The sequence below is a fragment of the Vidua macroura genome, chromosome 2, assembly GCF_024509145.1.
Source record: "Vidua macroura isolate BioBank_ID:100142 chromosome 2, ASM2450914v1, whole genome shotgun sequence".
NCBI lineage: Eukaryota > Metazoa > Chordata > Aves > Passeriformes > Viduidae > Vidua > Vidua macroura.
In genome coordinates this window covers 56,866,245-56,880,773 of record NC_071572.1, presented here as the reverse complement: position 1 = coordinate 56,880,773, position 14,529 = coordinate 56,866,245, and the positions used below count along the sequence as shown (strand labels likewise).

Sequence of the window (14,529 nt, the reverse complement as noted above, 5' to 3'; positions counted from 1 at the left end):
AATCTGAAGGGACATAGAAGAATGGCAGAAAAAAAAAAAATCCTTAACTTTCACCCCTAATCCTGGAAGAATTCAGGAAAAAACCCAAGCCAAACTGAAGTACACAACTCATAAGCTAGTTAAAAAATAAAGTCAAACCCTGAGGTTCTTAATGTCAGTGAGCCCACAAAGCAAAGCTGTTTGCTGAATACAATGCATGTGTGCCTAAACAATCTCCTACTTACACCTGCTCATACCCCCTAAGCTCTCACAGCCTTCTTCCAGAATGGCTCCTGCTATTTTTATAAGAAATAATTAGATTTCCCATCATCTGTTTTTTATGGTTAAAACAACTTCATTCTTAGGGCTTCTGAATCTGGTTTTCTAATATCACAATTATTCCGGAAGCCCCTTCACCTGCTTCTGTTTTCAAATATTTCTGCACATAGTTTCAGGTGATGACTCACCAGCCCTTTAAGTTTTGCGTTACAATTTCTCCAGTTATTCTGGGAATACCTTATCTGATTAATTTACAATAAAATATACTTTTTTTCTTGACCAAAGCCCTTATTACAGTTTTCACTCCCATCTCTCCCATCCCCAGATCATTATTTTTGCCTAAAAATAAAACAATATTTAACTAGCTTTGAAACTATACCTGTTTTATCTTAAATACAAAAATAATTCTCCAAAGTGAAGCAATACTTGCATGTTGTCTCATTTTTATTGCTGCAAACCTCTTGCTACTTTTTGCATCAGTCAATATTTCAGACATCTTATATGCCCACACTCTATGACAATTTGCTTGGATGTTGCCATCTCCTAATCTTGATTTCATCCTCTTGTCTACAGGTATTTTTCTTCCCTTGTGCTATTATGGCCCCTTTATTCTGAGAGAGTGACAGTGACAAACTGACCTCTAGCCTGATACAAAAAATTATATCATATTATTTAAAAATATTCTAGAAATATATTATTGGTTTTGTCATGTGAAAATTACTCTGAACTGATTGAGTTTAGTGAATAATTCTCTAAAATTGTCATCATATTATAAATGCAGCATTTAAAAGTAAGGTTAAATGACAAAAGACAGCAAAAAAAGCCCAATAACCTACAAGAAAAAACTCATCCATATTTTCAGGTGGAATTAGAGCACTAACAAAGAAAAATTGCAGAAGAAAACTATTGAGTGCTTCTGTAAGCACCAGTAAAGGTCTGAAATATCCATTAACAGTAGCATAAGATCTATTTGGATATACTCAGCGTCACACGGCACTGAAAATATAAAAATTATGGGTTTTTTTCTCCCAAAATAATGATTTCCCTTGTCTCTACAGCCATTTTATGGTTTTCTTGCCTTTTCTCTCCCCTTTCTTCTTTGTGTGTGTGTGCCTAAGGTGCATACAATATTCCTTTTGAGAACTTTTTTCCCCCAAAGCTTTGACAATGCCACTGGCTCTTTAGCACTCAGCTTTCCCTTCTGTAGCCAGAGCAGATGTTAGTTTCATACAGGAAAAAAAATCACCTAAGTAGGATTTTTGTCTCTTATTTTGAATTCAAATAGGAGCACACTAATGTAGTGTAACTGGTAAACAATGTGGAAGCATTTTTGTACCCAGTACACCAGTACTATCATCAGTAGTATTAGGTCTCCGATCTTACAGCAACTATGCCCTATACTACCTCCACAAGAACCCTGGCCTGCTGGACTTGTTATAAACTTCAAGAGCCTTCTGGGAGAAATGCAGTCTGACACCATATCTCTTTTTATAATGTATAGTGTAAGCTCAGAAATTGTTAATATGGGAAACAGCTGAAAACAGAAACACCTGAATGACAATTCACTGATTGTCAGTTATTCATCCCTGAGCTGCTACTGAAAGAAAGAAGCAGCTGCTAAAGCAAGAAGAAAAAAATGGCCAAGCAACAGGATACGGCACCAGCCCTGAGCACAGAGATCAAGGTCCCCCACTGTTGCACAGCACACAGTAATATAGTACAGTGGTGGACCAGGATCTGTCAGGAGACAAAACCATCTTATAAAAGAAGAAATTAAATTCAGAGGAGGGAGCAGAAAGAAGACCCTTGCATCAGTTGCAGCTTCCCTTGCTGAAGACTTCTTGAGCCTCACCTGCCTCCTTGGAGACCACAAAGTGCTGAGCTGACTGCAGCATGTTGTATACTTGCAGATAATTTAGGGTATGATTGTTAGTAACTAACTGTTTTGAGTATGCAGTGAGAGTGGTTAATAATGATTCCAAATGAACTATTAGCATGGAATGGCCATGAATATCAGTCCAGCAGGGTTAAAAATATGAGTTTTAAAGTGGCCACATTTATCAGTTTTCTACCCAATATTGTCACTCTAAGATCTCACTCCTTGAGGTATATAGGTAGCAAGATACACAAGTCTACATGTACATCTAAATGCAATTTCAGCACCTTCCTACTCATTAAAATTAAGCTTTCTCACCTTCAAGGGTCTATACATCTGCACAATGCATTCAGGTTTTTTTTTAATTGCATTTTCCACCATTTTAAGGTTCCTCTTGCAATTGATTTATGTGTAATCCATTTGAATTTTTTGTATTTCAGCAGATATCCACATTTTTCCCCTAGTGAGTACAGAACCCTGACAGCCTGAAAACAAGAGCCTGTGAATTTGCAGCTCAAATCAAAACCCAAGCAATGCATAGCATATTATTTAATAGTACTGAGAAAATTGTCGTTACCATAGAAATTCTCTAATAAGAAAAACACCCTTTCCTTATGACATATAGAATTCTTATGACATATATATTACTATTTTTCTCTCATGCTGCCCTAACATCTTTAAGTTTTATAGGTGGGGGTGTCCTATTTTTCATTAATATAGTTTAAACTTCACATTTTCAATTTGGTTCCTAGATTTTTTACTTTTGAAGTGAAATTAATTATCTATAAAAAAAAAAAAAAACACATGAAGTTTCAAAAAGGAGAAAATGGATACGTTACTTGTAAAGCTGTGATGAGTTAATGTCTTTTAGATAAAGGAAAATCTGCAGCTTTATAGAGTTAGTACAATTTGAAAGACTCAATACACAGTCCTCTCTCACACCTGTAAGGTCTGTGTAAATTAGAGTCAATCAAGTAAAACAGCAGCCTGAATAAATACAATACAAACCTTTATAATAACATTAAAAAAAATTAGTAAATTGTACTGGATTACCAAAATATTTATTGTCTAGAATACTAACAGAAAATCAGGGAAGTAATTATGTTTAAAAGAAAGGACAGCTTTAATTATATGAATCTTCAGGAACTGTCATATCTGTAAGCTCATTAGCTGCAATGAAAGTTCCTCCTGCTGATCTAAGAGCACTTAGAAAACGGATTTGTTACACTTAAAAGTAAAAAGGTATCTTTAATTCACGTACTGTAACAGTGAATTAAATCTACTTCTAGTATTACAAAAGTAAAAACTAAAACTTTAGCATACAATGGAAAGAAACCAAAACCACAAATTAAATACCTTAAATACCCTGAAGCAAACTTCAATTGCACAGGTCATATGTCCCTTACTGTTTGCCTCTCAAAATTAGATTTTAAAAAATATTTTTCCTGCAACAATTAATTTACATACTGTGAATATTCAATCATTTATAAAATACTATAAAATACATTAGCTTCACCATTAACTTGGTGCAGTCAGTTGACACTGCTCTTGAAGTCTTACAAGCTATTTTAACAGCTCACTGCATGATCACTGGACAATGTTTAATGAAATTAATGAAGCATGAATGTTTCTTCTGGAAAGTATAAAAAGAAAATGAGTTTCTAAACATTGTAATGTTCTAATGTTCACCATTTTGAATAAGAAATACTTGAAAGAGAAGTTTTAAGAATGAGCAAGTATAAAACAAAAAAATCCAAGGCATGTTACAAATAGGCTGGCTGATATGACAGTCATGTCAAGGAAGAATTCTAAAATAAAGCATCCTTTAAGAAACTTGTTTTGAGAAACTTGTAGGAGAATCAACAATTACTTGAAGATGATAAAGCCAAAACTAACAAGTGCACAATAGAGTTCCATTTTTATATATAAATACATATGTTCAACTTCAAGTTTTCTGTTAATATTGCTTAAATGGCATTTACACATCTCTCTACCACATTAATTTTGATTTATAATTTTAAAAACTTATAATAATAAATACTGCAAATAATACTTTTATGCCAGATAAAGAATGTGAAATCATTGTATCTGAAGACATGAATATGCAGACAGGTAATAAAACCAGCTCAATAAAAACCAGCTTGCAACAAAGGCATAGGAGAATAGAATATTCTTATCCAACTTCATTGATTTATTCTTTGAAAGTATTAATAACAATTACTTCAGAAAACAAAGTTCAGTAAAACCATGAAGGGAATTTAATTCCACCACCTGTACAAGACCCTAACCTTTGCCAGGACAAAAGCTAGACAAAAGCTAGGATTTAAAAACAAGTACTGGAACAAAATACTATCTCTGGTTCAGGGAAATACTGAACAATATATTAATATGATAGAAAAGCAGGAAAGAGTGATGTTGTCTCTTCACCCAACAATTTTGAGGAACAAAGCAGCATATGTGTGACTAGAACCTTTCTATTGGATGACAGGAAAAACCCAGGCTGACTTCCTCCCTTCTGTGCTATCAGCAGCCTCTAACCCTTAGATGTAACATTTGGATCCTGTGGTTTTCCAGATTAACTGGAAGTGTAAATTGCCTCCCAGAAATGCAAATCAGGATGGATTATTTCTACTAAACCCTAAATTACAATATCTTAGAATGGAGGAAATCCTCTAAGCCCTCAGTACCAAAGCTCTGTTCTACCACAACAAGCATTTTTTTTTTCTGGAACACACATATTTGACTATATAAAGATTTTTGATTACTTCCCCTCTATCACTGTTCCTAGTAGCCATCATGATAACTTGAAATATCTGCTGTAATATCTGCCATGATTTTCCAGCTCTATTGGTCAGTTTGTTAGTCTTCATCAGCATATCAGTAGTACATGAGACCATTACAGTGGATGTGACTGAACAGATACATAGACTTTATAACTGACCTTCTGCTAAGCTCAAGCAAAAATAGCGACTTCATTAAAAATTTACTGTACAAAAGTCGGTGCATATTAAATCAACTTGCTTCATAAAAATATACTTTTGTAAAAGTACTAAAAGGTTTAAAAAAACTCCATGAGCTACAGTTTCTGTGATCTGCTGGGTTTTCCAAAATTCCAGTGCAGCAGGAGTATTTCAAAAACAGAATGGAGTTTTGCAGGTAGAGAAAAAAGTATTAACAAATACACTGATACCCTAATCTGTTAAAGATATACTAAGCCTTCGTCTTTTTCATACAGTAAAACTGAAATGCAAAATGCATCTCAGAATACATTGTAGTAAATTCAATATATAAACTTGAAAACATGATCACTGATTTCCATCCTACCTCATACTGAGTGAGATCAAAGACTCAACTAGTCATTACCAGATACCTAGAACAGAACAAAAAGCCTGGACTAATTGATAATTTTACTGGCTACTCTCTGAATGGTCAGTGATCTAGATCTCAGAATTTTTCTAGAAAACAGTCAGTGTCAAATAAGACAACTGTCTACACTGAAAATACTGCCTTCTGTTAAGGGAAAACTCAAGCACAATACATACAGTAACATATTAGTGATGAAAAAAAAATCAGTTACGAGTTAACGCTGAAAATAATGCCAAACACACCAAATTAATATACAGCAGAAACTGTTTCTATTACCAGTATAAACAGTTAGGTAAAGGGCTTGAAGCATTTGACAGATAATTAAAAATAATTGAACTTTTCCAGGGTTATAATACACCAAGTAAAACTGGAAATTTTAAGAAGCAGAAAGTGAACTCTGTGTAAGTGACCACTATCTCAAGTCCTCTATCAGAGGCAGATTTTGCAAAGTTGTAATTTGTGGCAGGAGACTGACTGAGGTATGAGAATGACACTCTACAAAGCATTATAGATAAACTGTGATGTTTTCCAAACTGACATAAACTAAAATATTTTTAACTGAGCCCATCCAATCACCTTTTTCCTGCTAGAGAAGGACAGTGCTAAGGTACCATCAATTTCTACCTCTATGCCTTGTCTGTTTAAATTACTTAAACTGATAAAATGTGGAAAAGGCACTTTTAATTAAGAAATTAATTTCAAAAAACTCTGCTGGTGCTTATACAGAGATTCTACATTGCATGATGAAACTACAAATTTTTCCAGACTTCCAATGTTACTGTTGAATGAAAAAGATACATGTAGGGAAGACAAAACTGTTCCATGTTTTGAAAAAAATAAAATAAAGTGATGCCATGAGAGCCTTTCTACATGTCTGAATTAGAAGACAGTGAGTGATACACTTACTGCATAAAAGAACAAAGACTGGAATTAAGATCTGGCAACAGAAAATAACTTTTAAAAGAAATCCAGTATGGAAAATGGTTATAGAAAATATGTTAGAGGAAATGTAACGGCAAGTCCTGTAGTAAATATTAAAGGACCAAACAGTACGTATCTTCAAGACCATTTGCAGCAGCTTAAATTAGTGATCTGTGATACTGACTATTAATATCGATTTTTTAATATTGTTAGTAAAAAATAAGCATCATCTTATACACAAGACACTGCAATGTGTCAAAATCAAAACTTTAGTTAGTCACACAAACCTTTACTAGCTTTATCCAAATGCTGAAAATCCTCAACAAAATTCAGAACATCCTGATAGCTTTCTTCACACACTTCTACAAGAAAATGAAGCAACGTTGTTTTCTGGTCTGCTGACTTTGTGTCCTTCAGCTGGGCAGGGGGGAAAAAAGAAATGTAAAAACACTGAGAAAAATTTTATTTCTGGCCATTTTAATAATTGATATATATTAGTAATTATCCATCTAAGAAAGGAAAGAGCAAACTATTAGAGTAGTACATTTTTTTTAAAGATAGCAATGGGCTGTTTCATTTTCCCCCCTTGCTAAAAATCCCTAGAAAGGTTGCACTAAGTATTTTTTTGTTTCACGCAATTTTTGTGTTCAGTATTCAAAAACAGTACACATATTTCTTTTAAAAATACAATTATTTCAACAATATAGGGATATTTACAAAACTGTAAATAAGCACATGAAAGTGCAAAAAAGAAAAGTTGAAGTTAAATCAGCAAAATCTAACTATACACAATGCACATATCCACTGACTACCTTATTTCCTTTTAATGTATGAAATTAACTCTAGCCTAAAAATATTTATGCAGTGGAAGCCACACAACCTCAACATGCACAAGTTCCTGTTATCAATTCTCAATGCAGTAAATAAGAGTTCATAGGTCTTATTGTTTAAAAATGCTGACTTAAAGAATTCTTAAGCATAAAGCTTTCTATCTGGACTCTTTATACATAGAAAACTATTTTCAAGCATGGCCACTTTAAAACATGTACCTGCTTGTGTAAATACACTAACAACTGACAAACACTTCTGTTGTAGTCTTTCAAAAGAGATCTTCTTTTAAATCAAAGACATTTTTATAAATAGAAATTACATCACATATGAAAGTGTTTATTCACTACTTAAGAACTATTTCTGCATAAAAAAATTTAGCAGGAAAAGTATACAAGCATGTAGGCACAAAATAAACAGGAGTAAAAGAGGGCTGCCACAATTACACAAAGACTTACACAAAGGCTGCCACAATTACACAAAGACTGAATATCACGGCACCAAGTCCTTAACACAGTACTGATTTTTCATAATTAACTCTAAAAAGTCTGTTTATTTCCAAAGATCAAAATGCTACAATGCTGAGATATACTGTCCCAGAGCATGCATGCTGTCCTTCAGAAAAGTGGATTAATAACACAGTTTTCCAAATAAACAGGAAATGGATCACATGTATACCAAAACCCAAAAATATATTCTAGGAACCTCACTGTATGCAATATTATAAAATATGTTACTTCTGTTGTACTGGGAACCTCAGTGAAAGATGTCTCAATAACACCACAAAAAATTTCTACAGTGTGACACTGTGGTACATTTAATACACTGTGACACAAAACAATAGTTAGCCATAAATATGCACCTGTGTTATAAACATGCATATAATTTTAATACATCAGTAATTAATGAACAATTGAGTATTAGCATATAAATATTGTATCTCTCTTCTGAGATTACTCATGGCTGCTCTCTGATGCAGAAGAACTAATACAGTAATTCCTTCCATACTTTCATTATCTATATACATCAATTCCCTCTCCTGTATCTAGTATTCCATGGTTATCTTCAAAATCTTCATATTCTAGATCTTAATACATTATTTCTCCAAGATAAATTCTGACTTTTGATCCTGCACTGCAAAGTGCTTATATCAATTACCTTGACATTCTTTTCATAAATATATTTTTTGTCTTGTGCATTAAAAAAACAGAGAATATAAACAGACCTAGGACAGATTCTTGTAAAATCATACTTAAATGCTCTGAATTGGATAAAGAACCTTTAGTATCTTCCTTCTGAATATGTTCCTCAACAAGTTGTATTTTTAAATCAATCACTTCATCTACAATGTATTAACTCTAGGTGGATGACTCATCCTTAATGCTTACTTTAGATTAGGGAAAGAATATAACTTATTTTTTATGAATATTTATGTCATAGGTATCGCGTTCAACACTCAGTGAAAGAATTCTTCTGAAACCTGGCAGAATAAGGGTGATTAGTTTCATGAATGTAGAAGTTAACATATTGTGTTTTCTCTTGTGCAAAAGGATAAAGAAACAGAAAGACGAAGAGTACATATAAAGTTTCAAATAAGTCCTTCTTTGCAAGAACTACATGTGCACTCTGAAGATTGTTCAGTAACCTGCAGAGAGCACAGGAAAAAAACAAAAACAACACTAAATATGGGAAAGGTAATTAGCATTAGAATGGATTATAAATGAACACCCAGAAAAGTATAGACACATTCTTGTATATACCTTATACAAAAGTTGAAATTGTGAAAATTTAAGAAAAATCAGAAGAAGCAAGAAAATGATGAAAATGAGCAACATAAGAGGAGAATCACATAAGGAGTAAATTCATGTCCAAAGAAAAACATAACTGTATTAAAACATACTAAAATGTGATAGATGTCTTAGTAGTGCTCAGACATGTTAAAATTACAAAACTGCTATGATCACAGTGATCAAGTCCTTACATAACCTTATTTAGTTTGGGTTTTTTACTATTCCCTCAAAATAGAATCACTTAAAAGTGATTAAATGCAAATCAGTTTTAAGATGACTATTCATGGATTAGCTGTACTGTTGAAACTATCAACTAATGCCAATAATAAGGAAAAAAAATAGTAAGCAAATAATTAACTGCTGGAAAACCATCAAAACCAGAGTATTTATGCAGCATAATAAAACAAAACAAAAGAAAACAAAACAAAACAAAAAAAAAAAAAGTGAATGTAATACTCAACATGGACATTTTAAAACTCACTTTACATAGCGAGCTGAGATTATATCCAAAGGTCTGTGCATTCCGAGAACCTGCATTCATGTAGTTTCCCATTAACAATACTAGTTCCAGTAACTTGCTAAAGCTTTTGCTCTTCTTTATCTCATCACAGGCAGCACTGACAGCCATGATGTCAGGTTTGATGTTGTTCACCTGCTCCTCAAACTGAAGCTTAAAAAGAATAGCACTGAGCCGTGGCTGTAGTCTTTTCACGTTGCTCATCTGATTGAAAAAAAAAATAGAAGATTTCCTTTAAAATTCATGGTACACTTTGGCACTGTACAAATGCATACACTCTGAAATGATTTATTGGTGTGACAGGCTTGAAGAAGCAATATATCTGCTATAACTGATAGCAAATGAATGAATGAATGAATGAGAGACACTTGGGTAAGCAACTGAAATCCCATCTTATGGTTAATAGGAACTGCTCCCATCCTTTCCAAACAACTAGTATGTGTAAGCAATAAAAGATAAAGTGTCATCATATATCACATCTGTCAACTCATATACCAAATCCTATAAAACTAATCCAAGTTTATGACCCAGTAGTTGCAAAGCAATGAAAGTAGTTCACAAATTTTGTATAACTCTGGATATACCAAAACAAGACAAATCTCATTTTCTGGTGCAAATATTTGAAAGCTGATGTCAATAAGAGCCTATGATAAACTTGCAGGAAATTAACAGTTTTGAAAAAATCTTTGAAACACTTAATATAGCATACACTAATATATACCAATATTCATACCCCCTGCACTCCTGTATACTACCCTAATACTGTTCATTAGGTGCAGCTGAATGCTTCCAGGAAAACAGCTTCTGTAGATCATATACAAAAGACTTGGCTTTTTCTATGGCTTACTGATCGTGTATTTTCAACACAAATTTTGGCCTTATATACTAGGTAACTGAATTCTCACTCCAGACATACTTTGCACATTGTTTACTACATCCACACAAGGAACACTAAAAATTATTCAATGAGTTGCTTATCTTATTTTTCCCTATCCCTGTTTTCTCATCATTTTCATGAATTCCATAAGATCTCCTTCCTCATACCTGTCTTCTTCCTTCTCAAGGCAAGGTTCAACACAATAATTTCTTTACAATTCCCAGAATTCTAAACTAAGTTTTTACTATTTTTTTTTTCTTAATAAGGAACACATTGTTTCCAGCTATCAGTATTTCTAAATGCAAGAAAGAAGTGCAATAATATTGGCACTTCTCCTACAAAGCAGCAGGCTTCATATAATGGCCTTAAACTTTTGCCTTTAAATTGGACATATTCCCCTCCAAACCACAGTGATACCTTAAGGGTTTTACAGAATATTTCTCAACACAGATCTAGTCTACCAATGTGAAAATTCCTCTGACAATGCAGCATTCATAAGTCATATGGCACTGATTATCCACAGAGACTCAGTGTAAAGGATAATGGTGACACTGTCCATTTTCAGTGTAAAGTGAAACTGAAGGCTGTCTCATCCAAAGGGTTTGATATAGAGGCAGAAGAGGATCGAATTTACAATCTATTTTATTGGTTTTACTGTGACCGTAGAAGAAAATAAAATCAGGTAGAGTTAACATTTTATGTCACTAGGCCATTTCAGAAATGTCTGCATAGCTCTGCAGCCACATTATGATGTCTCATTGAAGTAAACACACCATTTTGCATTTTAGTTCAGGTGAAAAATCTTGATGTAAAATAAGAAATCATTTCCACTAACTGTACTTTGGTTTTCATCATAGAGCAGAGCACATAATCAGGATGTCTTTCAAATTAAACTAGGTTGAAAATCAACTGTTGTAACTTCAGTTGACTGACTGCCTCCAGCCTGTTCGTCAAGTAAAGCACTTAAAATGTACACTTAAAACACTTAAAGTGTACTTAAAATGTACTCTTTGAACATTATTAGCTCAGTACCAACAGTAGGCAGATATTCTGTTCTTATACTACATGAAATAGCATCCAACAAGTGTGGTAAAATTCTTACTTAAGAAAGGATAAATAAGGATAATGGCACTTGAATCTGAACAGGGTATTTCACAGCAAAATAGAAACAGAGATATCTAAATTCCACATGAAATTAACACAGTACTCTAACAACTTTATACCTAATGTAAGAATAACTACATAAAAGAATGTTAAGGTAGTGGACAGAGGCAAGTGTCATAAATTCATTCTCCAAGCTCTGTCAGGAAGAATCACTATTAACTCCTTTTCCTCAATTATCTTACTAAATTTGTATATGTACTACTACTTCTCAGCATCTTGAGAACATGTTTTTAGTTTTAAGTTTTGTCCTAAAGTTAGCCAGAAAAAAATTGAGACTAGACTAGGAAAAAATCCCCACAATATTCTATTCAAATTATCTAGATTTTTAGTATTTAATACCCTACTCAGGGTGCAAGAGAGATGATCATTAATATTAAACCATAGAAACTAAAAAAATGCAGTGTAAGTTGCATTGATTTTAAATGATATTGAACTCAAGATACTACTGAATCACCAGAAGATGCATCATTTGTTGGCTCTTGGCTTTTCAGACAGGCAAATCCTTGAAACTGTAATAATCACACACTTTAGACCACAAAGATGTGTTGCACAAACATGAGCATGCACATCTGCATAAAAAGTGCAAAGTTTTCATCAGAACCACTTGAACTACAAGAAATTCAGATGTCCAGTATGTAAGTATGTAATTCTTAAAGATGAATGCAGAAATATGTAATCTTAAAAATTAGAAACAGGAACACATGCCAGAAACACAACAGAAATGCCACTGGGATTGCTATGACTGCTATTACTAGTATTATTGTTGTTGAAAATGCTCTGAAATCCATGCACAATGCATGTTGTTGGTATTATTCCTTTACCTGTTTGCTAAGTCAATAATTGAGAAGAGTTCCCTTAGTAACATATAGCTTTTTTTGTGACATGTAGTTCACAGTTATATTTAAAATTCAACCCATACACCCTACCACAAGAGGTGCTAAATTTAAGTGCTGCAATGCTGACCATCTTATGTTAACACCCTGTATTTTTTTATAATCAGCATATAAGAACATAAGTTTAAGTCAGTCTTGATAGTGGAATTCTGAAAACAAATAATCCAAATAACTAAAACAGGAAGTTGAATTAGAAACCTATACATGTCAGAGAACTCAGTGTACAGGCCATGAATTGTACTACTTTTTAAGTCATAGTCCACAAGAAGAGTCTCACTACAAGCAAGTCCACATGGGAACTGACTCATGAGTTGAGCAACCCAGTAGCAGCTCTCGGAGATCTCACATCCAACAGCAAAGACAGGTTTTTTTTCTCAAATACAGCATAAATCACAAGGCAACTACAAGAATCTGCAATCTGATATATGTGTACTCTCACTATCTTTTCTGTTGATGTCAAGTAAAGCATCTCAGAAGTTCCACTGACACTGCATTTTGATCACATTCCTGTCACAAGCTCATAGAAAAAAATACTGCAAGTGCTTCAGTTTCATACCTTCTTTAAAAGGAGCAACGGTGCTGAGACTGTCAGACCACCTGAAAATGTTCTCATCCAAAAAGTAAAATAACAGTTACAGCCAAGCTGACTAAAGAGAGCACCATTCCCTGTGGATAATGTATGGCTTTCACCTCTGCAGCATCAGTGAACTCCTAAGAGTGCAGAGGTAAAAATTGAGAATTCCTGATACTTATCTTTAAATCCAGGCACTTGAAAAGCAGGAAAAAATCAAATAGGAAAGGACTGATACCTTAACAGATATTTTATCATGTTTAAAGAAGATAAAGGAACATCCTGATCAATTTGAAAAGGACAGCCAATATGCCTAAATCTTAGTGAAAACCAGCAGATGATTTCCAGTGAAAAAGATTTCCAGAATCTTCTGGAAAGATCAAATATTATTTCATAGTATGGGAAGTCAATTCACAATAAAAACCAGTATTTTTGTTGAAATGTTTTTATGTATATGTGGAAATAGTACCTCTTCACCTTTGACATATTCTTTTTCCACAAGGAAATTATAATAAAGTCAAGAACTGCCAACATAAAATTAAAATTACTTAAGAGAAATTGAGTTCATATATATATACATATATATATATATATATATGTGTGTGTGTGTATACATGCAAACAATTGAACTAATGACGTTTCAGCCCTATTAGCAGTGATGGAGAGCATGGCCTGTTACTCTGCTTCTCCAGCCTGAATTATAAACAGCTTGAACTACTAAGTTTCTTGCAAATCCAATATTTTCCTAAAGGATATTCAGAGCAGAATAGAAGGCAGTATATTGTAAGCGACACAGGGACAACACCTATCAATTACCTCCTAGCTGTACACAGGCAGCCTTCTCTTGTCTTGTGGATGACAGTGCACGGATTCACAGCACAGAAAATCCCTGGTACTCTTTTGGATTGCATTATGTTCAACAAAGATGGCCCAGCAAGGTCAGTGAGCATATCTCAGAATTGCCAATGGGGGCTACAACACAGCTGTCAAAATAAGCTCTGCTTACAGTCTTCGTGCTGAAATTCACAGGAAGATAAGTTCTGTGAAAAGAAAGTGGTCTTTTTCTTTTATCTTATCCAAAAAATACAATTAGATGTACTGACATATTGATCAGTATGAAATGCAGACAGCTTTTGTTTCTCCAAGTTGAAACCAGACAATGATATTTTCCTAAAAAGGAATCTTCCAAGAGGGAAGGGTCCAAATTTCCCAAATTCTTCTATTTTTAGCCAGCCTAACAGATGTCTGAAAGCCTATTTTCATTAAAAAAACACATATGGAGCAGATGCTACTACACTGAAAAGGTTTCCTTGTGGGAAGCCAAGTCAAGAGTTTAATATAGGTAAAAATCCTCTGTAAAACCTCTAATCCATACAGGTAGCAAAAATTAACACCAGAATTAAAAAAATTAACATCAGAAGTCAAGGGCAGATGTCATTGAGGAATTTAAAATAAAATATTTTAGTAT

The 14,529-nt window shown here is 33.6% G+C and overlaps 1 protein-coding gene across 6 annotated transcripts in view; it reads right to left on the bottom strand.

The window, feature by feature from the left end:
- Positions 1-14,529, bottom strand: part of DIAPH3 (diaphanous related formin 3) — a 202,236-nt gene that overhangs the window by 87,463 nt on the left and 100,244 nt on the right. For all 6 annotated transcript variants that reach the window (XM_053971172.1, XM_053971175.1, XM_053971173.1 and 3 more), the window contains 2 exons: positions 9,521-9,760; positions 6,709-6,838 (listed from right to left, as the gene is read on the bottom strand). In XM_053971172.1, coding sequence (XP_053827147.1) covers positions 6,709-6,838; positions 9,521-9,760 — 370 coding nt within the window. The remainder of the gene's footprint in view (positions 1-6,708; positions 6,839-9,520; positions 9,761-14,529) is intronic.